Genomic DNA, 25575 nt, shown 5'->3' with positions numbered 1-25575 from the left:
ATAATAGCCAAGGGAAATCTAGTTTAAACCTAAATTCACATAGATGGGAAAGGTATAGCTCTCCGTCACCCTATTTAAAAAAAAAAAAACTACTAAACTTTTCTGAAAGTTTATTTAGTAGCTTCCTTGAGCAGTTTATTGTGGAGCATTTTTTTTTTTTCTGTGACATTGGCCTCATTAAAAATTATGGTTTGCCTTTAGTGGATAATTTTGTTCATTGGTTTCTTAGAGAACCTTGGTAATCTTTGAGTTTCCTGGGGAGTATGGTCACATGACCTGGCCCTGGCCAATCGGTGCGTTCCACCTCCCTGGCCACTGTGATTGGCTCCGGGCTGGGGCAGTGCCCAATCGGGGCCCAGGGCCGGGCCTCACGTTGGAAGCCAGGGGAAGACGAGCTCTCGTCCTGCTGGGGTAGGGGAAGGGGTGGGGCCGGGGGAGGTCAGGCTCCAGCAGTGGGAGGGGCTTGAGGTCCGCCTGCGGCAGTTGGTGACGTTCCTGCTCCCCTCAGGGCAGAGCCGCCGGCCTGAGAATGAGGGCGCTGCTGAGCCCAGGGGCTGGGATGGCCCGTTGCTGCTGTGGTCCCAGAGCTCCACCCGAGACCTGAGGGAAGCCGTCTGCCCGTGAGTCCTCTCCCGCTTGTCTGTCAGCTTGTTTGAAGCATGCTGGGTTTTCTGCCCAGCTGGCTAAGGGGAGTCCCTGGAAATGCAAGGGTGTGGGTTTTGGCAGACTTCAGGGAAGACATGCCAGATGAGCCTGGGAGACTCCAGCTTAAGCTGGATTCAGGAGATATCTCTTCGGGCCAGCTAGTAATTGTAGGATAAGCCTAATGAGTCTTCACAGGATGAAGAGAGTAACGTGCCAAGGTAGCAATTGATGTCCTCATTCGAGAGGATGAAGCTGGTGCTCAGAGAAGGGGGGAACTTGGCCACAGCAAGGAGGTGTGCACCCAGACAGAACCCCCCAGATCCGGCCATTGGAGCTCAGGGAGGCCACTGGTGTGGCTTGTCCCTGTGGCAGGGCCCGAGGCAGGCAGCCCACCCTGATTCCTGCGGGGGCCTGACTTGGGAAGTGCCATCTGGTAGCTTTGAGACTCACCAAACCAAATTGCACTGGAGAGAGGAGGGACACCTTCCTTCATCCACCCCCCACCCCCGCCGGATTCCCACATACCCTGACCCCTTTCTCTCGATTTCGGAGCCATTTCCAGAGTCCCGCTCATATGACCTCATTTGAAGTGCACTGTGGACGGGCTGCCATCTGCAGCTGCTACCACAGCAGCCAAGGGCTTTAGCTCCCGACTACCTCCCTTCCTTTGGAACTTGGGGGCCCTCTACTCCCCACTTGCACACCACAGACCTTTGCTGAGGATTGTGGGGACCCTCACTCAGTTTGCAGCACATTGTAGCCATCCCTGTCCTCCCTTGAAACTCAGCTTGTGAGCTCCTTTGGAGCAGCGTGGCCCACCTGGCTGCAACGGAAGAGACACAGCTGACAGTGAAACAACAGCTTAGATCTGAGAGCCGGAAAGCTCTGTCAAAAGGGACCTCCCTCTTCACACCGTAGAGGCTGTAGGAGCCGCCAGGCTTTCGGAACCAGTGCTGGGGCCAAAATGACTCCACAGCTGTTTTCCTTCCTGGGGAGGGTTCTGGCTCGAGCGGGAATGGCTCAAGTCTCCTAAGGTTCTGAAAGCCCACTGTGTGCAGATTCACGGTACACAGAGAGGAAAAGGTGGAGTCCTAGCCTGGAGGTGGTCACAGCTCACGGATGAGCCAGGCAGGCAGGCAGGCAGGGCATGAGAACACCTGAGCTGCCTTCATGAGTGAATGGTGTGGGGGCAGAGGAAGAGAAGCCGGTCTGCTCCCTCGTGTGGTGCCCAGGGCAGGTTGTCCCCAGAGGAAACCCTTACGACGGTGAGGACTATCACTGCTGTTTCCCAAGGGGTTCCGTCGGTGCGTGTCTTCCCCGGAGCGGTCAGGCCGTCTCTCAAGTACACTGGCCATGGGCATTGCCTCTCCTTGGAACTTCCCATGTGTTTCTCTTTTTTATGGAACAGTGATTTTCTAGAGTGGTTCTGGGCCACAAGGATGTTGGGTCATTTTCTAGCCTTCTGTCATGAAGAACGCTTTCCTGGGCATGGGGGTGGTTTGTTGTTCCAGCTCCCTTTCTTGGCTTCTTTTGGGAGCTGGTGCAACAAGAGGAGCTCAGCCTCTGCCTTCTGGCTGAGATGTCACCCTTCAAACAGCAATGCCTGCCTGGAGATAATGATGGCAGTTGCCAAAAGGGCTTCGTTTGGCACATGGTATCTTGAAAGGACGTACACCGTCCTTTCAGCTATCAAAGGCTAGTTCAAATGACATAAAAATGAGAACTCTCCAATGGAGTCTTACAGTAGGTGGAGAGTCCGAAAAACACTCCTTCAGTCATTTCGCTGAGAGTCACTGATTGGGGACACCAAGAATATAGGAAGGAATGCAGAAAGAAAAGATGAAATTGTGTTCAGGATCGGGGGGAGGGATGAACAGGGCGTGCTTGCCTTGAATCCAGGCTTTGTTGGGGGGTGGGGCATAAAGATGGAACGGGTCTGAAACTACAAAGTGGTGATGGTAACACAGTATCACCAGAGTTACACAACAGTGTTCCCAGATTGCAACAATGATGAAACAGTTTACTAATCCCAACTTAACCAACAAAAATACAGGAAACCATACAAAAAATAAAACATCACCAGAAAGGTGGAAACAAACCACATGCAAAGCAGTTCAGGGGAAAGGAACTCCATGTCCCCTGGGGGCAGACCGAGTTGCCGGCATCCACGGTGAGCAGACAGGGATGGAGGCTGCAGAGCCGACCGCTCCCCTGGACGTGGTGTTTCCGGTAAGGGCTCTGGGTCTCTGTCCAGAGCGGGGGCTCTTTCTCCCTGCAGGGCTGCGTGAGTCATCGTGGGCGTCTGGGTGTTGCGCGGGAGCCAGGGCAGGCTCTCCCTGCCGAGGCGGTGACTCTTCCTCTGCCTCGGGTTCTCTTGCTAAAGCCCGAGCAGGTAGAGGTGCACGTGGAGGTGGAGGTTCTCGCTGAGGGGGTGGGACATCAGTGCCTGGGGCTGGGGGTCCTGCAGGCACGGAGATCCGATCTGCCCGGTGTGCTGGCCAGTACCCAGCTGGCCTGGTGTCTCTGCGAGGGCAAGTCTCGCTTCTCCATCTGCCCTCGGTGGATCCCTGGGTCCTGCACCTGGAGCCACCACCTGTGTGGGGACAGGTCTGGGAAGTGGAGCCTGGTTCCAGTTGGAGGCCAGTGCTAGAGCTGGGGGAGAAGCAAAGTTTGCCCACAGGCCAGCCTTGGCATGTGCGTACCCCGGGACAGAAACCTTCCAAGAGGTTCCCAAAGAATACCCAGCGTCAGATGTCTTTTGGGACTGAAGTGTGCAAGATGGGGGGCGGGGGGTGTGAGGCCAGCGCTTGCTGCAGGCCCAGCAGCAGCTTTCGAGGACTCGTCCCTGTGTAGCTCAGCACCCCTCCCCACACACTCCCGTGCACCAGCCCCAGCGTCCTCACCTCTGTGCTGTGGCGTGCTGGGCTCCAGGTCCTCCTGGTGCCTCAGAGGCCGGGGTTCTCTGGACTCTGGGTCGGAGCCGGGTGTGCTGAGCTCCGTGGAAGCCTCAGACTGGGCCGCCGGCTGTATCCTGGGCGGTGTCTCGGCAGCAGGCCTTCCCCACCTCCGCGTCTCCCCCGGTGGGGCTGATGCCTCCGTGGGCACGCTGACCTGGAGCCTGCACTGGGCCTCACGGGCGGGCGGGTGGTGCTCCGACCCCTCCCTCTGGGAGCTGGATGGGGTGTCCCCGTCCTCGGCCTCATCACGTGGGAAGCTCTGCAACGACAGTGACCGTCAGCCAGCCATGCTGGGAGTTTTCCGAGCTGGGCCTGGCCAGTGGAGCCGCTGCTTCTGCCTGCTCGAACTTCTCTTCCCAGAAGGGTCAGAGACGTGTGTCTGCTCAGATCCCCACCCGGGAGGAAAGAGACCCATCTGAGGGTGTGAGGTCAGCCTGGCCGGTCGGCGCTGCCCACACTCTCCCCATCCCGCCCAGCCTGCTCTCCCCTGGGGTGTGGGCACAACTTGTCCACAGGCTTCTGACCCCACATCCGCCTGGGCTTCCTTGAGGGAGACACAGCCCGAGAAACCCGCATCCCCACACACAGGCAAAGGACCCGGTGTTTCCGGGTGGCATGGGAGAGGTGGCCTGGCCCGGCCTGGGGCTCCCCGTGTTACCTTTCTGTTTCTCCGGGCAAAGGGCCAGAGGCCTCTCGGGGGTGTCCTGAGCCAACGTCGACAGGGTGCCCACGCACACTGCCTGTGAGCTCTCCTGAGGCCCCGGCCTCTGGGCAGGGGCAAACAGCAGAACATCTTGGCAGCAAGTGATCTGGCTGGGGGCTCCTCTCCGCTCTGGAGGCCTGGATACCCGGATTGCGGGTTCTGTTGGGTTCTGTTGCCGGCAGGTGACATCATTTCCTGGGGTTCGTGCTGAGGTCCCTTCCTCAAAACTTCCCAAGGGAATCTCTGGGTTTCTGACTGCTCGACCACCCCCCTTAGGCCATGTGCAGGCACAATGACACCCACACGGCCCAGCCCACAGCCCTGGGGAGGCCTGGGTTCAGCCAGGGCCTGAGCTCCGAGGACCATGCTGCTCTCAGACCAGGCTCCTTCTTCTCATAAGTGGTGTGGCCCTGGACAAGCATATGCCCCTCAGGGTTGCCCCAGTCTCTCCATCTGCAGAGTGGGGGTCATTCTCCCATCTGCTTCCTAGGTCTGTCGGCCTACGAGCAGCTCCATGCCTTTCCACCTGGGGCCGATATCACGTGGAGCTCGTGCGCTGAGACTTCAGAAAGAAAGATTCCATCCAGGGCTGACACAGCACAGAATGGGGCAGAACGAGGCCTGGATGCGCCGTGGAACCCAGGAAAAGGCACTCCCCCTCCTGACTGTTTTGAGACCCCGCATCCAAGTTGGAGGACCGAAAGGAAGACTCGAAGGTCTCCCTCTCTTATAGAAAAGAGTAGCCAACTTTCTGGTCCTCTGTTTCCATTGAGATTCTGTTCAAGGGTCCCAGCTCGGCTTCTGCGGGTGGCTGAGCTTCTAATGGCTCCCTGCGTTCTTGTCTTTTCCTCTCCAAACCTTCCGTCCTTTTCCCCCTTCTGGGGTGGAAGGGCGCTGTCATTGCTTCTACCTTCGAGACAGATTGAGGAATAGTCTGGACCATCGACTCCTTTCCTCTCTTTGGTTCCGTGTCTCTCTCTGGCTGTGTCCCTCTCTTTTCCTTTCTCAATTCCGTCTGTGTCTTCCTCTTTCTCTCTCGTGTGTGGATGGATGGATGGATGCTAGGGATGCACATGTATATGATTAGATGAGGGTTATGTTTTAGGGATAGGTTAGAGGGAGAGAAAGGCTTTAGGTCAGAGTTGGTCATGGGGGAAGGGTCAAGGGTGGTGGTGGTGTTTCTTGGAATCTGAGTGCTGTGCATTCTTCGTCTCTTTCCATATGAACCCCTTCTCAGATACACCACTTGCAAGGAGTCTCTCGTGTTCCGTTTCCTATCTTTTGCATTTGTGAATGCTTAGCCTCTCTGTTGTGAATAGGTTCCATTGGATGGAAACCCAGTGGTGTACTTCGTTTACCTCTTTCCCTTACTTGAAGAGACCCATTTCGACCTCCGCTCAGCAAATGGCAAGGAGACTCTGATGTTAAGGAGCCTTTGACCTACGCTTCTTTCTAGCTATCTCATGACATCAGTCTTTAGGGTGAGGTTTTTCCCCGATATTGAGGTGGTATGAGATCAAACCCAATAGCGTTCTTCAGATGTAGCTGTCTGGTTTTCCCATGGACATTGATTGAAGAGGCTTTCTTGTTCCCATTTGGATATTCTCCCCGTCTGTGTCAGAGATGAGTTGACCATGGATGCTGGGGTTTGTTTCTGGACCCTCAACTTTATTCCATCGATCTGGATCTGTGTGTGTTGTTGTATTCCCAATAGCATACTGTCCTGCTGCTGCTGCTGCGGCTAAGTCACTTCAGTCGTGTCTGACTCTGCAAGACCCCATGGCCTGTAGCCTACCAGGCTCCTCCGTCCAGGACATTTTCCAGGCAAGAGTACTGGAGTGGGTCGCCATTGCCTTCTCCGATACTCTCCTGAGGATCCTAGTTTGGTCGTCTAATTTCCTTTCACACAACCTTGGATGTCCGTATCGGGGCTTTTTCGTCGGATTGTATTGACAATGTAGGCTCTTTTCTGTTTCCGTACCCCTTTTGCAATTCTTTGTTCGGTGCGAAAATGCATTGGCATTTTGGGAGGAATAGCATGGAAGCTGTGGATTGCCATGTGGGGCTGTGACATGATTTTCCCTATAGGAATTCTTTCAAGCCCTGAGCACAGCTTCTCTTTCCAGTGATTGGTGTGGGCTTGATCTTCCTCCTTCCATCTCTCGCCGTTTTGTGAGAACAGGTCCATCCTTCCCTTCTGGGGTAGATGGACTCGTGGATATCACTTCAGTGAATGGCATTGTCAGTGGGGGTGATAATTCCCTTCTCATTGGAAGACTTTGCTGTGAGTATTAGAAATGCAAGTGACTTCTCTTCCCCTTCCTCCCTGTCCATGTCTCAGAGCCACCGGGAAACAGAGGCCTCATCCACGGTCACACAGGCCTGAGGGGGTGCAACTAGACTGTTGTTTCTTCAGGCCCTCAGTGCTGGACATCATCCGGGATACTCTGTGTGTGTCTTCCTCCGTCTGGTGTCCCTTCAGACCTTTCCCTAGTTTTCACAGGCTTGTTGTGTTGGCGTTCTTTGTCTGTTTGGAGACACATCCTTGATAAGCTTTGTGTTTCCACTCATTCGTCTCGCGATGTATGACCTGTCTTTTGCTTTTGTAATGAGGTCTTTCCCACAGTAGATATCTTTGATTTTGCAAAGTCCACTGTATTCTCTGGGTTTTTTTTGTGGACTGCCTTTTAGTTTTGTGTGTGAAGACTCAAAGCACGTGTCCGGTTTCTGCTCATTGTTCTTCTAGATTTGTGACAAGTTTTCATGGAAAGTTTGTCTAGGGATAACTGGAAGTGAACTCGGTGTAAGGTGTCAAGTCTCCATCTCCATTCATGTCATCCCCTGCAGTTTCCAATTCCCTGTTCCTGAGTGGTTTTGGAGATCTTGTGGGAAGGTTGGTTGCATTGGAGTTTGCATTTCCACCTTGATTCGATTCACACTGTTCTGCCCTCAGGGACACTGTCAAGGGGGAGTGAGGAGCAGCCTGCACTTCCAGCAGTGACCACACGGTGGGGCGAGTGCTGCTCTCCCCTCTGGGAGCCCCAGGCCACAGGCATCCCAGTGAGGAGCCAGCTCTGTGCTCAGCTGAAAGGAGTTAGTCTCTCAGGAGCCTCGGAGCCCTTGCCTTTGGATCACCCAGGGTGGGCATTTACTGGGACAGAAAAAATTGCCCTGAATTCCATGGACGGAAGAGCCTGGCTGTGTAGAGTTGGTGAGTTGCCGTGAATCAGACACAACTGAGGACACAAAAATTCAATAGATTGAAACACATTTTGGGGGTGGGGGGGAGTGAAAGTGGGTGATGTGGGTTTTTTTGTCTTATATAATAGCCAAGGGAAATCTAGTTTAAACCTAAATTCACATAGATGGGAAAGGTATAGCTCTCCGTCACCCTATTTAAAAAAAAAAAAAAACTACTAAACTTTTCTGAAAGTTTATTTAGTAGCTTCCTTGAGCAGTTTATTGTGGAGCATTTTTTTTTTTCTGTGACATTGGCCTCATTAAAAATTATGGTTTGCCTTTAGTGGATAATTTTGTTCATTGGTTTCTTAGAGAACCTTGGTAATCTTTGAGTTTCCTGGGGAGTATGGTCACATGACCTGGCCCTGGCCAATCGGTGCGTTCCACCTCCCTGGCCACTGTGATTGGCTCCGGGCTGGGGCAGTGCCCAATCGGGGCCCAGGGCCGGGCCTCACGTTGGAAGCCAGGGGAAGACGAGCTCTCGTCCTGCTGGGGTAGGGGAAGGGGTGGGGCCGGGGGAGGTCAGGCTCCAGCAGTGGGAGGGGCTTGAGGTCCGCCTGCGGCAGTTGGTGACGTTCCTGCTCCCCTCAGGGCAGAGCCGCCGGCCTGAGAATGAGGGCGCTGCTGAGCCCAGGGGCTGGGATGGCCCGTTGCTGCTGTGGTCCCAGAGCTCCACCCGAGACCTGAGGGAAGCCGTCTGCCCGTGAGTCCTCTCCCGCTTGTCTGTCAGCTTGTTTGAAGCATGCTGGGTTTTCTGCCCAGCTGGCTAAGGGGAGTCCCTGGAAATGCAAGGGTGTGGGTTTTGGCAGACTTCAGGGAAGACATGCCAGATGAGCCTGGGAGACTCCAGCTTAAGCTGGATTCAGGAGATATCTCTTCGGGCCAGCTAGTAATTGTAGGATAAGCCTAATGAGTCTTCACAGGATGAAGAGAGTAACGTGCCAAGGTAGCAATTGATGTCCTCATTCGAGAGGATGAAGCTGGTGCTCAGAGAAGGGGGGAACTTGGCCACAGCAAGGAGGTGTGCACCCAGACAGAACCCCCCAGATCCGGCCATTGGAGCTCAGGGAGGCCACTGGTGTGGCTTGTCCCTGTGGCAGGGCCCGAGGCAGGCAGCCCACCCTGATTCCTGCGGGGGCCTGACTTGGGAAGTGCCATCTGGTAGCTTTGAGACTCACCAAACCAAATTGCACTGGAGAGAGGAGGGACACCTTCCTTCATCCACCCCCCACCCCCGCCGGATTCCCACATACCCTGACCCCTTTCTCTCGATTTCGGAGCCATTTCCAGAGTCCCGCTCATATGACCTCATTTGAAGTGCACTGTGGACGGGCTGCCATCTGCAGCTGCTACCACAGCAGCCAAGGGCTTTAGCTCCCGACTACCTCCCTTCCTTTGGAACTTGGGGGCCCTCTACTCCCCGCTTGCACACCACAGACCTTTGCTGAGGATTGTGGGGACCCTCACTCAGTTTGCAGCACGTTGTAGCCATCCCTGTCCTCCCTTGAAACTCAGCTTGTGAGCTCCTTTGGAGCAGCGTGGCCCACCTGGCTGCAACGGAAGAGACACAGCTGACAGTGAAACAACAGCTTAGATCTGAGAGCCGGAAAGCTCTGTCAAAAGGGACCTCCCTCTTCACACCGTAGAGGCTGTAGGAGCCGCCAGGCTTTCGGAACCAGTGCTGGGGCCAAAATGACTCCACAGCTGTTTTCCTTCCTGGGGAGGGTTCTGGCTCGAGTGGGAATGGCTCAAGTCTCCTAAGGTTCTGAAAGCCCACTGTGTGCAGATTCACGGTACACAGAGAGGAAAAGGTGGAGTCCTACCCTGGAGGTGGTCACAGCTCACGGATGAGCCAGGCAGGCAGGCAGGCAGGGCATGAGAACACCTGAGCTGCCTTCATGAGTGAATGGTGTGGGGGCAGAGGAAGAGAAGCCGGTCTGCTCCCTCGTGTGGTGCCCAGGGCAGGTTGTCCCCAGAGGAAACCCTTACGACGGTGAGGACTATCACTGCTGTTTCCCAAGGGGTTCCGTCGGTGCGTGTCTTCCCCGGAGCGGTCAGGCCGTCTCTCAAGTACACTGGCCATGGGCATTGCCTCTCCTTGGAACTTCCCATGTGTTTCTCTTTTTTATGGAACAGTGATTTTCTAGAGTGGTTCTGGGCCACAAGGATGTTGGGTCATTTTCTAGCCTTCTGTCATGAAGAACGCTTTCCTGGGCATGGGGGTGGTTTGTTGTTCCAGCTCCCTTTCTTGGCTTCTTTTGGGAGCTGGTGCAACAAGAGGAGCTCAGCCTCTGCCTTCTGGCTGAGATGTCACCCTTCAAACAGCAATGCCTGCCTGGAGATAATGATGGCAGTTGCCAAAAGGGCTTCGTTTGGCACATGGTATCTTGAAAGGACGTACACCGTCCTTTCAGCTATCAAAGGCTAGTTCAAATGACATAAAAATGAGAACTCTCCAATGGAGTCTTACAGTAGGTGGAGAGTCCGAAAAACACTCCTTCAGTCATTTCGCTGAGAGTCACTGATTGGGGACACCAAGAATATAGGAAGGAATGCAGAAAGAAAAGATGAAATTGTGTTCAGGATCGGGGGGAGGGATGAACAGGGCGTGCTTGCCTTGAATCCAGGCTTTGTTGGGGGGTGGGGCATAAAGATGGAACGGGTCTGAAACTACAAAGTGGTGATGGTAACACAGTATCACCAGAGTTACACAACAGTGTTCCCAGATTGCAACAATGATGAAACAGTTTACTAATCCCAACTTAACCAACAAAAATACAGGAAACCATACAAAAAATAAAACATCACCAGAAAGGTGGAAACAAACCACATGCAAAGCAGTTCAGGGGAAAGGAACTCCATGTCCCCTGGGGGCAGACCGAGTTGCCGGCATCCACGGTGAGCAGACAGGGATGGAGGCTGCAGAGCCGACCGCTCCCCTGGACGTGGTGTTTCCGGTAAGGGCTCTGGGTCTCTGTCCAGAGCGGGGGCTCTTTCTCCCTGCAGGGCTGGGTGAGTCATCGTGGGCGTCTGGGTGTTGCGCGGGAGCCAGGGCAGGCTCTCCCTGCCGAGGCGGTGACTCTTCCTCTGCCTCGGGTTCTCTTGCTAAAGCCCGAGCAGGTAGAGGTGCACGTGGAGGTGGAGGTTCTCGCTGAGGGGGTGGGACATCAGTGCCTGGGGCTGGGGGTCCTGCAGGCACGGAGATCCGATCTGCCCGGTGTGCTGGCCAGTACCCAGCTGGCCTGGTGTCTCTGCGAGGGCAAGTCTCGCTTCTCCATCTGCCCTCGGTGGATCCCTGGGTCCTGCACCTGGAGCCACCACCTGTGTGGGGACAGGTCTGGGAAGTGGAGCCTGGTTCCAGTTGGAGGCCAGTGCTAGAGCTGGGGGAGAAGCAAAGTTTGCCCACAGGCCAGCCTTGGCATGTGCGTACCCCGGGACAGAAACCTTCCAAGAGGTTCCCAAAGAATACCCAGCGTCAGATGTCTTTTGGGACTGAAGTGTGCAAGATGGGGGGCGGGGGGTGTGAGGCCAGCGCTTGCTGCAGGCCCAGCAGCAGCTTTCGAGGACTCGTCCCTGTGTAGCTCAGCACCCCTCCCCACACACTCCCGTGCACCAGCCCCAGCGTCCTCACCTCTGTGCTCTGGCGTGCTGGGCTCCAGGTCCTCCTGGTGCCTCAGAGGCCGGGGTTCTCTGGACTCTGGGTCGGAGCCGGGTGTGCTGAGCTCCGTGGAAGCCTCAGACTGGGCCGCCGGCTGTATCCTGGGCGGTGTCTCGGCAGCAGGCCTTCCCCACCTCCGCGTCTCCCCCGGTGGGGCTGATGCCTCCGTGGGCACGCTGACCTGGAGCCTGCACTGGGCCTCACGGGCGGGCGGGTGGTGCTCCGACCCCTCCCTCTGGGAGCTGGATGGGGTGTCCCCGTCCTCGGCCTCATCACGTGGGAAGCTCTGCAACGACAGTGACCGTCAGCCAGCCATGCTGGGAGTTTTCCGAGCTGGGCCTGGCCAGTGGAGCCGCTGCTTCTGCCTGCTCGAACTTCTCTTCCCAGAAGGGTCAGAGACGTGTGTCTGCTCAGATCCCCACCCGGGAGGAAAGAGACCCATCTGAGGGTGTGAGGTCAGCCTGGCCGGTCGGCGCTGCCCACACTCTCCCCATCCCGCCCAGCCTGCTCTCCCCTGGGGTGTGGGCACAACTTGTCCACAGGCTTCTGACCCCACATCCGCCTGGGCTTCCTTGAGGGAGACACAGCCCGAGAAACCCGCATCCCCACACACAGGCAAAGGACCCGGTGTTTCCGGGTGGCATGGGAGAGGTGGCCTGGCCCGGCCTGGGGCTCCCCGTGTTACCTTTCTGTTTCTCCGGGCAAAGGGCCAGAGGCCTCTCGGGGGTGTCCTGAGCCAACGTCGACAGGGTGCCCACGCACACTGCCTGTGAGCTCTCCTGAGGCCCCGGCCTCTGGGCAGGGGCAAACAGCAGAACATCTTGGCAGCAAGTGATCTGGCTGGGGGCTCCTCTCCGCTCTGGAGGCCTGGATACCCGGATTGCGGGTTCTGTTGGGTTCTGTTGCCGGCAGGTGACATCATTTCCTGGGGTTCGTGCTGAGGTCCCTTCCTCAAAACTTCCCAAGGGAATCTCTGGGTTTCTGACTGCTCGACCACCCCCCTTAGGCCATGTGCAGGCACAATGACACCCACACGGCCCAGCCCACAGCCCTGGGGAGGCCTGGGTTCAGCCAGGGCCTGAGCTCCGAGGACCATGCTGCTCTCAGACCAGGCTCCTTCTTCTCATAAGTGGTGTGGCCCTGGACAAGCATATGCCCCTCAGGGTTGCCCCAGTCTCTCCATCTGCAGAGTGGGGGTCATTCTCCCATCTGCTTCCTAGGTCTGTCGGCCTACGAGCAGCTCCATGCCTTTCCACCTGGGGCCGATATCACGTGGAGCTCGTGCGCTGAGACTTCAGAAAGAAAGATTCCATCCAGGGCTGACACAGCACAGAATGGGGCAGAACGAGGCCTGGATGCGCCGTGGAACCCAGGAAAAGGCACTCCCCCTCCTGACTGTTTTGAGACCCCGCATCCAAGTTGGAGGACCGAAAGGAAGACTCGAAGGTCTCCCTCTCTTATAGAAAAGAGTAGCCAACTTTCTGGTCCTCTGTTTCCATTGAGATTCTGTTCAAGGGTCCCAGCTCGGCTTCTGCGGGTGGCTGAGCTTCTAATGGCTCCCTGCGTTCTTGTCTTTTCCTCTCCAAACCTTCCGTCCTTTTCCCCCTTCTGGGGTGGAAGGGCGCTGTCATTGCTTCTACCTTCGAGACAGATTGAGGAATAGTCTGGACCATCGACTCCTTTCCTCTCTTTGGTTCCGTGTCTCTCTCTGGCTGTGTCCCTCTCTTTTCCTTTCTCAATTCCGTCTGTGTCTTCCTCTTTCTCTCTCGTGTGTGGATGGATGGATGGATGCTAGGGATGCACATGTATATGATTAGATGAGGGTTATGTTTTAGGGATAGGTTAGAGGGAGAGAAAGGCTTTAGGTCAGAGTTGGTCATGGGGGAAGGGTCAAGGGTGGTGGTGGTGTTTCTTGGAATCTGAGTGCTGTGCATTCTTCGTCTCTTTCCATATGAACCCCTTCTCAGATACACCACTTGCAAGGAGTCTCTCGTGTTCCGTTTCCTATCTTTTGCATTTGTGAATGCTTAGCCTCTCTGTTGTGAATAGGTTCCATTGGATGGAAACCCAGTGGTGTACTTCGTTTACCTCTTTCCCTTACTTGAAGAGACCCATTTCGACCTCCGCTCAGCAAATGGCAAGGAGACTCTGATGTTAAGGAGCCTTTGACCTACGCTTCTTTCTAGCTATCTCATGACATCAGTCTTTAGGGTGAGGTTTTTCCCCGATATTGAGGTGGTATGAGATCAAACCCAATAGCGTTCTTCAGATGTAGCTGTCTGGTTTTCCCATGGACATTGATTGAAGAGGCTTTCTTGTTCCCATTTGGATATTCTCCCCGTCTGTGTCAGAGATGAGTTGACCATGGATGCTGGGGTTTGTTTCTGGACCCTCAACTTTATTCCATCGATCTGGATCTGTGTGTGTTGTTGTATTCCCAATAGCATACTGTCCTGCTGCTGCTGCTGCGGCTAAGTCACTTCAGTCGTGTCTGACTCTGCAAGACCCCATGGCCTGTAGCCTACCAGGCTCCTCCGTCCAGGACATTTTCCAGGCAAGAGTACTGGAGTGGGTCGCCATTGCCTTCTCCGATACTCTCCTGAGGATCCTAGTTTGGTCGTCTAATTTCCTTTCACACAACCTTGGATGTCCGTATCGGGGCTTTTTCGTCGGATTGTATTGACAATGTAGGCTCTTTTCTGTTTCCGTACCCCTTTTGCAATTCTTTGTTCGGTGCGAAAATGCATTGGCATTTTGGGAGGAATAGCATGGAAGCTGTGGATTGCCATGTGGGGCTGTGACATGATTTTCCCTATAGGAATTCTTTCAAGCCCTGAGCACAGCTTCTCTTTCCAGTGATTGGTGTGGGCTTGATCTTCCTCCTTCCATCTCTCGCCGTTTTGTGAGAACAGGTCCATCCTTCCCTTCTGGGGTAGATGGACTCGTGGATATCACTTCAGTGAATGGCATTGTCAGTGGGGGTGATAATTCCCTTCTCATTGGAAGACTTTGCTGTGAGTATTAGAAATGCAAGTGACTTCTCTTCCCCTTCCTCCCTGTCCATGTCTCAGAGCCACCGGGAAACAGAGGCCTCATCCACGGTCACACAGGCCTGAGGGGGTGCAACTAGACTGTTGTTTCTTCAGGCCCTCAGTGCTGGACATCATCCGGGATACTCTGTGTGTGTCTTCCTCCGTCTGGTGTCCCTTCAGACCTTTCCCTAGTTTTCACAGGCTTGTTGTGTTGGCGTTCTTTGTCTGTTTGGAGACACATCCTTGATAAGCTTTGTGTTTCCACTCATTCGTCTCGCGATGTATGACCTGTCTTTTGCTTTTGTAATGAGGTCTTTCCCACAGTAGATATCTTTGATTTTGCAAAGTCCACTGTATTCTCTGGGTTTTTTTTGTGGACTGCCTTTTAGTTTTGTGTGTGAAGACTCAAAGCACGTGTCCGGTTTCTGCTCATTGTTCTTCTAGATTTGTGACAAGTTTTCATGGAAAGTTTGTCTAGGGATAACTGGAAGTGAACTCGGTGTAAGGTGTCAAGTCTCCATCTCCATTCATGTCATCCCCTGCAGTTTCCAATTCCCTGTTCCTGAGTGGTTTTGGAGATCTTGTGGGAAGGTTGGTTGCATTGGAGTTTGCATTTCCACCTTGATTCGATTCACACTGTTCTGCCCTCAGGGACACTGTCAAGGGGGAGTGAGGAGCAGCCTGCACTTCCAGCAGTGACCACACGGTGGGGCGAGTGCTGCTCTCCCCTCTGGGAGCCCCAGGCCACAGGCATCCCAGTGAGGAGCCAGCTCTGTGCTCAGCTGAAAGGAGTTAGTCTCTCAGGAGCCTCGGAGCCCTTGCCTTTGGATCACCCAGGGTGGGCATTTACTGGGACAGAAAAAATTGCCCTGAATTCCATGGACGGAAGAGCCTGGCTGTGTAGAGTTGGTGAGTTGCCGTGAATCAGACACAACTGAGGACACAAAAATTCAATAGATTGAAACACATTTTGGGGGTGGGGGGGAGTGAAAGTGGGTGATGTGGGTTTTTTTGTCTTATATAATAGCCAAGGGAAATCTAGTTTAAACCTAAATTCACATAGATGGGAAAGGTATAGCTCTCCGTCACCCTATTTAAAAAAAAAAAAAAACTACTAAACTTTTCTGAAAGTTTATTTAGTAGCTTCCTTGAGCAGTTTATTGTGGAGCATTTTTTTTTTTCTGTGACATTGGCCTCATTAAAAATTATGGTTTGCCTTTAGTGGATAATTTTGTTCATTGGTTTCTTAGAGAACCTTGGTAATCTTTGAGTTTCCTGGGGAGTATGGTCACATGACCTGGCCCTGGCCAATCGGTGCGTTCCACCTCCCTGGCCACTGTGATTGGCTCCGGGCTGGGGCAGTGCCCAATCGGGGCCCAGGGCCGGGCCTCACGTTGGAAGCCAGGGGAAGACGAGCTCTCGTCCTGCTGGGGTAGGGGAAGGGGTGGGGCCGGGGGAGGTCAGGCTCCAGCAGTGGGAGGGGCTTGAGGTCCGCCTGCGGCAGTTGGTGACGTTCCTGCTCCCCTCAGGGCAGAGCCGCCGGCCTGAGAATGAGGGCGCTGCTGAGCCCAGGGGCTGGGATGGCCCGTTGCTGCTGTGGTCCCAGAGCTCCACCCGAGACCTGAGGGAAGCCGTCTGCCCGTGAGTCCTCTCCCGCTTGTCTGTCAGCTTGTTTGAAGCATGCTGGGTTTTCTGCCCAGCTGGCTAAGGGGAGTCCCTGGAAATGCAAGGGTGTGGGTTTTGGCAGACTTCAGGGAAGACATGCCAGATGAGCCTGGGAGACTCCAGCTTAAGCTGGATTCAGGAGATATCTCTTCGGGCCAGCTAGTAATTGTAGGATAAGCCTAATGAGTCTTCACAGGATGAAGAGAGTAACGTGCCAAGGTAGCAATTGATGTCCTCATTCGAGAGGATGAAGCTGGTGCTCAGAGAAGGGGGGAACTTGGCCACAGCAAGGAGGTGTGCACCCAGACAGAACCCCCCAGATCCGGCCATTGGAGCTCAGGGAGGCCACTGGTGTGGCTTGTCCCTGTGGCAGGGCCCGAGGCAGGCAGCCCACCCTGATTCCTGCGGGGGCCTGACTTGGGAAGTGCCATCTGGTAGCTTTGAGACTCACCAAACCAAATTGCACTGGAGAGAGGAGGGACACCTTCCTTCATCCACCCCCCACCCCCGCCGGATTCCCACATACCCTGACCCCTTTCTCTCGATTTCGGAGCCATTTCCAGAGTCCCGCTCATATGACCTCATTTGAAGTGCACTGTGGACGGGCTGCCATCTGCAGCTGCTACCACAGCAGCCAAGGGCTTTAGCTCCCGACTACCTCCCTTCCTTTGGAACTTGGGGGCCCTCTACTCCCCGCTTGCACACCACAGACCTTTGCTGAGGATTGTGGGGACCCTCACTCAGTTTGCAGCACGTTGTAGCCATCCCTGTCCTCCCTTGAAACTCAGCTTGTGAGCTCCTTTGGAGCAGCGTGGCCCACCTGGCTGCAACGGAAGAGACACAGCTGACAGTGAAACAACAGCTTAGATCTGAGAGCCGGAAAGCTCTGTCAAAAGGGACCTCCCTCTTCACACCGTAGAGGCTGTAGGAGCCGCCAGGCTTTCGGAACCAGTGCTGGGGCCAAAATGACTCCACAGCTGTTTTCCTTCCTGGGGAGGGTTCTGGCTCGAGTGGGAATGGCTCAAGTCTCCTAAGGTTCTGAAAGCCCACTGTGTGCAGATTCACGGTACACAGAGAGGAAAAGGTGGAGTCCTACCCTGGAGGTGGTCACAGCTCACGGATGAGCCAGGCAGGCAGGCAGGCAGGGCATGAGAACACCTGAGCTGCCTTCATGAGTGAATGGTGTGGGGGCAGAGGAAGAGAAGCCGGTCTGCTCCCTCGTGTGGTGCCCAGGGCAGGTTGTCCCCAGAGGAAACCCTTACGACGGTGAGGACTATCACTGCTGTTTCCCCAGGGGTTCCGTCGGTGCATGTCTTCCCCGGAGCGGTCAGGCCGTCTCTCAAGTACACTGGCCATGGGCATTGCCTCTCCTTGGAACTTCCCATGTGTTTCTCTTTTTTATGGAACAGTGATTTTCTAGAGTGGTTCTGGGCCACAAGGATGTTGGGTCATTTTCTAGCCTTCTTTCATGAAGAACGCTTTCCTGGGCATGGGGGTGGTTTGTTGTTCCAGCTCCCTTTCTTGGCTTCTTTTGGGAGCTGGTGCAACAAGAGGAGCTCAGCCTCTGCCTTCTGGCTGAGATGTCACCCTTCAAACAGCAATGCCTGCCTGGAGATAATGATGGCAGTTGCCAAAAGGGCTTCGTTTGGCACATGGTATCTTGAAAGGACGTACACCGTCCTTTCAGCTATCAAAGGCTAGTTCAAATGACATAAAAATGAGAACTCTCCAATGGAGTCTTACAGTAGGTGGAGAGTCCGAAAAACACTCCTTCAGTCATTTCGCTGAGAGTCACTGATTGGGGACACCAAGAATATAGGAAAGAATGCAGAAAGAAAAGATGAAATTGTGTTCAGGATCGGGGGGAGGGATGAACAGGGCGTGCTTGCCTTGAATCCAGGCTTTGTTGGGGGGTGGGGCATAAAGATGGAACGGGTCTGAAACTACAAAGTGGTGATGGTAACACAGTATCACCAGAGTTACACAACAGTGTTCCCAGATTGCAACAATGATGAAACAGTTTACTAATCCCAACTTAACCAACAAAAATACAGGAAACCATACAAAAAATAAAACATCACCAGAAAGGTGGAAACAAACCACATGCAAAGCAGTTCAGGGGAAAGGAACTCCATGTCCCCTGGGGGCAGACCGAGTTGCCGGCATCCACGGTGAGCAGACAGGGATGGAGGCTGCAGAGCCGACCGCTCCCCTGGACGTGGTGTTTCCGGTAAGGGCTCTGGGTCTCTGTCCAGAGCGGGGGCTCTTTCTCCCTGCAGGGCTGGGTGAGTCATCGTGGGCGTCTGGGTGTTGCACGGGAGCCAGGGCAGGCTCTCCCTGCCGAGGCGGTGACTCTTCCTCTGCCTCGGGTTCTCTTGCCAAAGCCCGAGCAGGTAGAGGTGCACGTGGAGGTGGAGGTTCTCGCTGAGGGGGTGGGACATCAGTGCCTGGGGCTGGGGGTCCTGCAGGCACGGAGATCCGATCTGCCCGGTGTGCTGGCCAGTACCCAGCTGGCCTGGTGTCTCTGCGAGGGCAAGTCTCGCTTCTCCATCTGCCCTCGGTGGATCCCTGGGTCCTGCACCTGGAGCCACCACCTGTGTGGGGACAGGTCTGGGAAGTGGAGCCTGGTTCCAGTTGGAGGCCAGTGCTAGAGCTGGGGGAGAAGCAAAGTTTGCCCACAGGCCAGCCTTGGCATGTGCGTACCCCGGGACAGAAACCTTCCAAGAGGTTCCCAAAGAATACCCAGCGTCAGATGTCTTTTGGGACTGAAGTGTGCAAGATGGGGGGCGGGGGGTGTGAGGCCAGCGCTTGCTGCAGGCCCAGCAGCAGCTTTCGAGGACTCGTCCCTGTGTAGCTCAGCACCCCTCCCCACACACTCCCGTGCACCAGCCCCAGCGTCCTCACCTCTGTGCTGTGGCGTGCTGGGCTCCAGGTCCTCCTGGTGCCTCAGAGGCCGGGGTTCTCTGGACTCTGGGTCGGAGCCGGGTGTGCTGAGCTCCGTGGAAGCCTCAGACTGGGCCGCCGGCTGTATCCTGGGCGGTGTCTCGGCAGCAGGCCTTCCCCACCTCCGCGTCTCCCCCGGTGGGGCTGATGCCTCCGTGGGCACGCTGACCTGGAGCCTGCACTGGGCCTCACGGGCGGGCGGGTGGTGCTCCGACCCCTCCCTCTGGGAGCTGGATGGGGTGTCCCCGTCCTCGGCCTCATCACGTGGGAAGCTCTGCAACGACAGTGACCGTCAGCCAGCCATGCTGGGAGTTTTCCGAGCTGGGCCTGGCCAGTGGAGCCGCTGCTTCTGCCTGCTCGAACTTCTCTTCCCAGAAGGGTCAGAGACGTGTGTCTGCTCAGATCCCCACCCGGGAGGAAAGAGACCCATCTGAGGGTGTGAGGTCAGCCTGGCCGGTCGGCGCTGCCCACACTCTCCCCATCCCGCCCAGCCTGCTCTCCCCTGGGGTGTGGGCACAACTTGTCCACAGGCTTCTGACCCCACATCCGCCTGGGCTTCCTTGAGGGAGACACAGCCCGAGAAACCCGCATCCCCACACACAGGCAAAGGACCCGGTGTTTCCGGGTGGCATGGGAGAGGTGGCCTGGCCCGGCCTGGGGCTCCCCGTGTTACCTTTCTGTTTCTCCGGGCAAAGGGCCAGAGGCCTCTCGGGGGTGTCCTGAGCCAACGTCGACAGGGTGCCCACGCACACTGCCTGTGAGCTCTCCTGAGGCCCCGGCCTCTGGGCAGGGGCAAACAGCAGAACATCTTGGCAGCAAGTGATCTGGCTGGGGGCTCCTCTCCGCTCTGGAGGCCTGGATACCCGGATTGCGGGTTCTGTTGGGTTCTGTTGCCGGCAGGTGACATCATTTCCTGGGGTTCGTGCTGAGGTCCCTTCCTCAAAACTTCCCAAGGGAATCTCTGGGTTTCTGACTGCTCGACCACCCCCCTTAGGCCATGTGCAGGCACAATGACACCCACACGGCCCAGCCCACAGCCCTGGGGAGGCCTGGGTTCAGCCAGGGCCTGAGCTCCGAGGACCATGCTGCTCTCAGACCAGGCTCCTTCTTCTCATAAGTGGTGTGGCCCTGGACAAGCATATGCCCCTCAGGGTTGCCCCAGTCTCTCCATCTGCAGAGTGGGGGTCATTCTCCCATCTGCTTCCTAGGTCTGTCGGCCTACGAGCAGCTCCATGCCTTTCCACCTGGGGCCGATATCACGTGGAGCTCGTGCGCTGAGACTTCAGAAAGAAAGATTCCATCCAGGGCTGACACAGCACAGAATGGGGCAGAACGAGGCCTGGATGCGCCGTGGAACCCAGGAAAAGGCACTCCCCCTCCTGACTGTTTTGAGACCCCGCATCCAAGTTGGAGGACCGAAAGGAAGACTCGAAGGTCTCCCTCTCTTATAGAAAAGAGTAGCCAACTTTCTGGTCCTCTGTTTCCATTGAGATTCTGTTCAAGGGTCCCAGCTCGGCTTCTGCGGGTGGCTGAGCTTCTAATGGCTCCCTGCGTTCTTGTCTTTTCCTCTCCAAACCTTCCGTCCTTTTCCCCCTTCTGGGGTGGAAGGGCGCTGTCATTGCTTCTACCTTCGAGACAGATTGAGGAATAGTCTGGACCATCGACTCCTTTCCTCTCTTTGGTTCCGTGTCTCTCTCTGGCTGTGTCCCTCTCTTTTCCTTTCTCAATTCCGTCTGTGTCTTCCTCTTTCTCTCTCGTGTGTGGATGGATGGATGGATGCTAGGGATGCACATGTATATGATTAGATGAGGGTTATGTTTTAGGGATAGGTTAGAGGGAGAGAAAGGCTTTAGGTCAGAGTTGGTCATGGGGGAAGGGTCAAGGGTGGTGGTGGTGTTTCTTGGAATCTGAGTGCTGTGCATTCTTCGTCTCTTTCCATATGAACCCCTTCTCAGATACACCACTTGCAAGGAGTCTCTCGTGTTCCGTTTCCTATCTTTTGCATTTGTGAATGCTTAGCCTCTCTGTTGTGAATAGGTTCCATTGGATGGAAACCCAGTGGTGTACTTCGTTTACCTCTTTCCCTTACTTGAAGAGACCCATTTCGACCTCCGCCCAGCAAATGGCAAGGAGACTCTGATGTTAAGGAGCCTTTGACCTACGCTTCTTTCTAGCTATCTCATGACATCAGTCTTTAGGGTGAGGTTTTTCCCCGATATTGAGGTGGTATGAGATCAAACCCAATAGCGTTCTTCAGATGTAGCTGTCTGGTTTTCCCATGGACATTGATTGAAGAGGCTTTCTTGTTCCCATTTGGATATTCTCACCGTCTGTGTCAGAGATGAGTTGACCATGGATGCTGGGGTTTGTTTCTGGACCCTCAACTTTATTCCATCGATCTGGATCTGTGTGTGTTGTTGTATTCCCAATAGCATACTGTCCTGCTGCTGCTGCTGCGGCTAAGTCACTTCAGTCGTGTCTGACTCTGCAAGACCCCATGGCCTGCAGCCTACCAGGCTCCTCCGTCCAGGACATTTTCCAGGCAAGAGTACTGGAGTGGGTTGCCATTGCCTTCTCCGATACTCTCCTGAGGATCCTAGTTTGGTCGTCTAATTTCCTTTCACACAACCTTGGATGTCCGTATCGGGGCTTTTTCGTCGGATTGTATTGACAATGTAGGCTCTTTTCTGTTTCCGTACCCCTTTTGCAATTCTTTGTTCGGTGCGAAAATGCATTGGCATTTTGGGAGGAATAGCATGGAAGCTGTGGATTGCCATGTGGGGCTGTGACATGATTTTCCCTATAGGAATTCTTTCAAGCCCTGAGCACAGCTTCTCTTTCCAGTGATTGGTGTGGGCTTGATCTTCCTCCTTCCATCTCTTGCCGTTTTGTGAGAACAGGTCCATCCTTCCCTTCTGGGGTAGATGGACTCGTGGATATCACTTCAGTGAATGGCATTGTCAGTGGGGGTGATAATTCCCTTCTCATTGGAAGACTTTGCTGTGAGTATTAGAAATGCAAGTGACTTCTCTTCCCCTTCCTCCCTGTCCATGTCTCAGAGCCACCGGGAAACAGAGGCCTCATCCACGGTCACACAGGCCTGAGGGGGTGCAACTAGACTGTTGTTTCTTCAGGCCCTCAGTGCTGGACATCATCCGGGATACTCTGTGTGTGTCTTCCTCCGTCTGGTGTCCCTTCAGACCTTTCCCTAGTTTTCACAGGCTTGTTGTGTTGGCGTTCTTTGTCTGTTTGGAGACACATCCTTGATAAGCTTTGTGTTTCCACTCATTCGTCTCGCGATGTATGACCTGTCTTTTGCTTTTGTAATGAGGTCTTTCCCACAGTAGATATCTTTGATTTTGCAAAGTCCACTGTATTCTCTGGGTTTTTTTTGTGGACTGCCTTTTAGTTTTGTGTGTGAAGACTCAAAGCACGTGTCCGGTTTCTGCTCATTGTTCTTCTAGATTTGTGACAAGTTTTCATGGAAAGTTTGTCTAGGGATAACTGGAAGTGAACTCGGTGTAAGGTGTCAAGTCTCCATCTCCATTCATGTCATCCCCTGCAGTTTCCAATTCCCTGTTCCTGAGTGGTTTTGGAGATCTTGTGGGAAGGTTGGTTGCATTGGAGTTTGCATTTCCACCTTGATTCGATTCACACTGTTCTGCCCTCAGGGACACTGTCAAGGGGGAGTGAGGAGCAGCCTGCACTTCCAGCAGTGACCACACGGTGGGGCGAGTGCTGCTCTCCCCTCTGGGAGCCCCAGGCCACAGGCATCCCAGTGAGGAGCCAGCTCTGTGCTCAGCTGAAAGGAGTTAGTCTCTCAGGAGCCTCGGAGCCCTTGCCTTTGGATCACCCAGGGTGGGCATTTACTGGGACAGAAAAAATTGCCCTGAATTCCATGGACGGAAGAGCCTGGCTGTGTAGAGTTGGTGAGTTGCCGTGAATCAGACACAACTGAGGACACAAAAATTCAATAGATTGAAACACATTTTGGGGGTGGGGGGGAGTGAAAGTGGGTGATGTGGGTTTTTTTGTCTTATATAATAGCCAAGGGAAATCTAGTTTAAACCTAAATTCACATAGATGGGAAAGGTATAGCTCTCCGTCACCCTATTTAAAAAAAAAAAAAACTACTAAACTTTTCTGAAAGTTTATTTAGTAGCTTCCTTGAGCAGTTTATTGTGGAGCATTTTTTTTTTCTGTGACATTGGCCTCATTAAAAATTATGGTTTGCCTTTAGTGGATAATTTTGTTCATTGGTTTCTTAGAGAACCTTGGTAATCTTTGAGTTTCCTGGGGAGTATGGTCACATGACCTGGCCCTGGCCAATCGGTGCGTTCCACCTCCCTGGCCACTGTGATTGGCTCCGGGCTGGGGCAGTGCCCAATCGGGGCCCAGGGCCGGGCCTCACGTTGGAAGCCAGGGGAAGACGAGCTCTCGTCCTGCTGGGGTAGGGGAAGGGGTGGGGCCGGGGGAGGTCAGGCTCCAGCAGTGGGAGGGGCTTGAGGTCCGCCTGCGGCAGTTGGTGACGTTCCTGCTCCCCTCAGGGCAGAGCCGCCGGCCTGAGAATGAGGGCGCTGCTGAGCCCAGGGGCTGGGATGGCCCGTTGCTGCTGTGGTCCCAGAGCTCCACCCGAGACCTGAGGGAAGCCGTCTGCCCGTGAGTCCTCTCCCGCTTGTCTGTCAGCTTGTTTGAAGCATGCTGGGTTTTCTGCCCAGCTGGCTAAGGGGAGTCCCTGGAAATGCAAGGGTGTGGGTTTTGGCAGACTTCAGGGAAGACATGCCAGATGAGCCTGGGAGACTCCAGCTTAAGCTGGATTCAGGAGATATCTCTTCGGGCCAGCTAGTAATTGTAGGATAAGCCTAATGAGTCTTCACAGGATGAAGAGAGTAACGTGCCAAGGTAGCAATTGATGTCCTCATTCGAGAGGATGAAGCTGGTGCTCAGAGAAGGGGGGAACTTGGCCACAGCAAGGAGGTGTGCACCCAGACAGAACCCCCCAGATCCGGCCATTGGAGCTCAGGGAGGCCACTGGTGTGGCTTGTCCCTGTGGCAGGGCCCGAGGCAGGCAGCCCACCCTGATTCCTGCGGGGGCCTGACTTGGGAAGTGCCATCTGGTAGCTTTGAGACTCACCAAACCAAATTGCACTGGAGAGAGGAGGGACACCTTCCTTCATCCACCCCCCACCCCCGCCGGATTCCCACATACCCTGACCCCTTTCTCTCGATTTCGGAGCCATTTCCAGAGTCCCGCTCATATGACCTCATTTGAAGTGCACTGTGGACGGGCTGCCATCTGCAGCTGCTACCACAGCAGCCAAGGGCTTTAGCTCCCGACTACCTCCCTTCCTTTGGAACTTGGGGGCCCTCTACTCCCCGCTTGCACACCACAGACCTTTGCTGAGGATTGTGGGGACCCTCACTCAGTTTGCAGCACGTTGTAGCCATCCCTGTCCTCCCTTGAAACTCAGCTTGTGAGCTCCTTTGGAGCAGCGTGGCCCACCTGGCTGCAACGGAAGAGACACAGCTGACAGTGAAACAACAGCTTAGATCTGAGAGCCGGAAAGCTCTGTCAAAAGGGACCTCCCTCTTCACACCGTAGAGGCTGTAGGAGCCGCCAGGCTTTCGGAACCAGTGCTGGGGCCAAAATGACTCCACAGCTGTTTTCCTTCCTGGGGAGGGTTCTGGCTCGAGTGGGAATGGCTCAAGTCTCCTAAGGTTCTGAAAGCCCACTGTGTGCAGATTCACGGTACACAGAGAGGAAAAGGTGGAGTCCTAGCCTGGAGGTGGTCACAGCTCACGGATGAGCCAGGCAGGCAGGCAGGCAGGGCATGAGAACACCTGAGCTGCCTTCATGAGTGAATGGTGTGGGGGCAGAGGAAGAGAAGCCGGTCTGCTCCCTCGTGTGGTGCCCAGGGCAGGTTGTCCCCAGAGGAAACCCTTACGACGGTGAGGACTATCACTGCTGTTTCCCAAGGGGTTCCGTCGGTGCGTGTCTTCCCCGGAGCGGTCAGGCCGTCTCTCAAGTACACTGGCCATGGGCATTGCCTCTCCTTGGAACTTCCCATGTGTTTCTCTTTTTTATGAAACAGTGATTTTCTAGAGTGGTTCTGGGCCACAAGGATGTTGGGTCATTTTCTAGCCTTCTGTCATGAAGAACGCTTTCCTGGGCATGGGGGTGGTTTGTTGTTCCAGCTCCCTTTCTTGGCTTCTTTTGGGAGCTGGTGCAACAAGAGGAGCTCAGCCTCTGCCTTCTGGCTGAGATGTCACCCTTCAAACAGCAATGCCTGCCTGGAGATAATGATGGCAGTTGCCAAAAGGGCTTCGTTTGGCACATGGTATCTTGAAAGGACGTACACCGTCCTTTCAGCTATCAAAGGCTAGTTCAAATGACATAAAAATGAGAACTCTCCAATGGAGTCTTACAGTAGGTGGAGAGTCCGAAAAACACTCCTTCAGTCATTTCGCTGAGAGTCACTGATTGGGGACACCAAGAATATAGGAAGGAATGCAGAAAGAAAAGATGAAATTGTGTTCAGGATCGGGGGGAGGGATGAACAGGGCGTGCTTGCCTTGAATCCAGGCTTTGTTGGGGGGTGGGGCATAAAGATGGAACGGGTCTGAAACTACAAAGTGGTGATGGTAACACAGTATCACCAGAGTTACACAACAGTGTTCCCAGATTGCAACAATGATGAAAAAGTTTACTAATCCCAACTTAACCAACAAAAA

The 25575-nt window shown here is 54.6% G+C and overlaps 3 protein-coding genes and 4 long non-coding RNA genes across 7 annotated transcripts in view; 4 read left to right on the top strand and 3 right to left on the bottom strand.

Annotated features, from left to right (window-relative positions):
- LOC145527653 (uncharacterized) overlaps positions 1–2719 on the top strand; it is a 9839-nt gene extending 7120 nt beyond the window's left edge. Inside the window, exon 3 of the long non-coding RNA XR_014069825.1 lies at positions 509–2719. This is a non-coding gene — a long non-coding RNA (uncharacterized LOC145527653). The remainder of the gene's footprint in view (positions 1–508) is intronic.
- On the bottom strand, positions 2645–4671 carry LOC145527576 (uncharacterized). Its single transcript, XM_081545684.1, has 2 exons — positions 4261–4671; positions 2645–3861 (listed from the first exon to the last, which is right to left on the bottom strand). The coding sequence occupies exons 1-2, from the start codon at positions 4669–4671 to the stop codon at positions 3292–3294; spliced, it is 981 nt and encodes a 326-aa protein (XP_081401810.1). The 3' UTR covers positions 2645–3291.
- LOC145527650 (uncharacterized) lies at positions 3299–10347 on the top strand. Its single transcript, XR_014069822.1, has 3 exons — positions 3299–5021; positions 7259–7516; positions 8137–10347. It is a non-coding gene; the product is annotated as an uncharacterized LOC145527650 (long non-coding RNA).
- LOC145527575 (uncharacterized) lies at positions 10265–12299 on the bottom strand. The gene is made up of 2 exons (XM_081545683.1): positions 11889–12299; positions 10265–11489 (listed from the first exon to the last, which is right to left on the bottom strand). Exons 1-2 carry the CDS (start codon positions 12297–12299, stop codon positions 10920–10922), a joined length of 981 nt encoding a protein of 326 aa, XP_081401809.1. The 3' UTR covers positions 10265–10919.
- On the top strand, positions 10927–17975 carry LOC145527626 (uncharacterized). Its single transcript, XR_014069792.1, has 3 exons — positions 10927–12649; positions 14887–15144; positions 15765–17975. It is a non-coding gene; the product is annotated as an uncharacterized LOC145527626 (long non-coding RNA).
- LOC145527483 (uncharacterized) lies at positions 17901–19927 on the bottom strand. Its single transcript, XM_081545551.1, has 3 exons — positions 19517–19927; positions 18805–19117; positions 17901–18553 (listed from the first exon to the last, which is right to left on the bottom strand). Exons 1-3 carry the CDS (start codon positions 19925–19927, stop codon positions 17925–17927), a joined length of 1353 nt encoding a protein of 450 aa, XP_081401677.1. The 3' UTR covers positions 17901–17924.
- LOC145527649 (uncharacterized) lies at positions 19036–25575 on the top strand. The gene is made up of 3 exons (XR_014069821.1): positions 19036–20277; positions 22515–22772; positions 23391–25575. It is a non-coding gene; the product is annotated as an uncharacterized LOC145527649 (long non-coding RNA).

This window comes from Giraffa tippelskirchi, chromosome 11, assembly GCF_054371585.1.
Source record: "Giraffa tippelskirchi isolate mGirTip1 chromosome 11, T2T-mGirTip1v1.2.pri, whole genome shotgun sequence".
In the NCBI taxonomy this organism is placed as follows: domain Eukaryota; kingdom Metazoa; phylum Chordata; class Mammalia; order Artiodactyla; family Giraffidae; genus Giraffa; species Giraffa tippelskirchi.
Note: the sequence above shows the minus strand (reverse complement) of the source record. Positions and strands in the feature narration are given on the sequence as shown.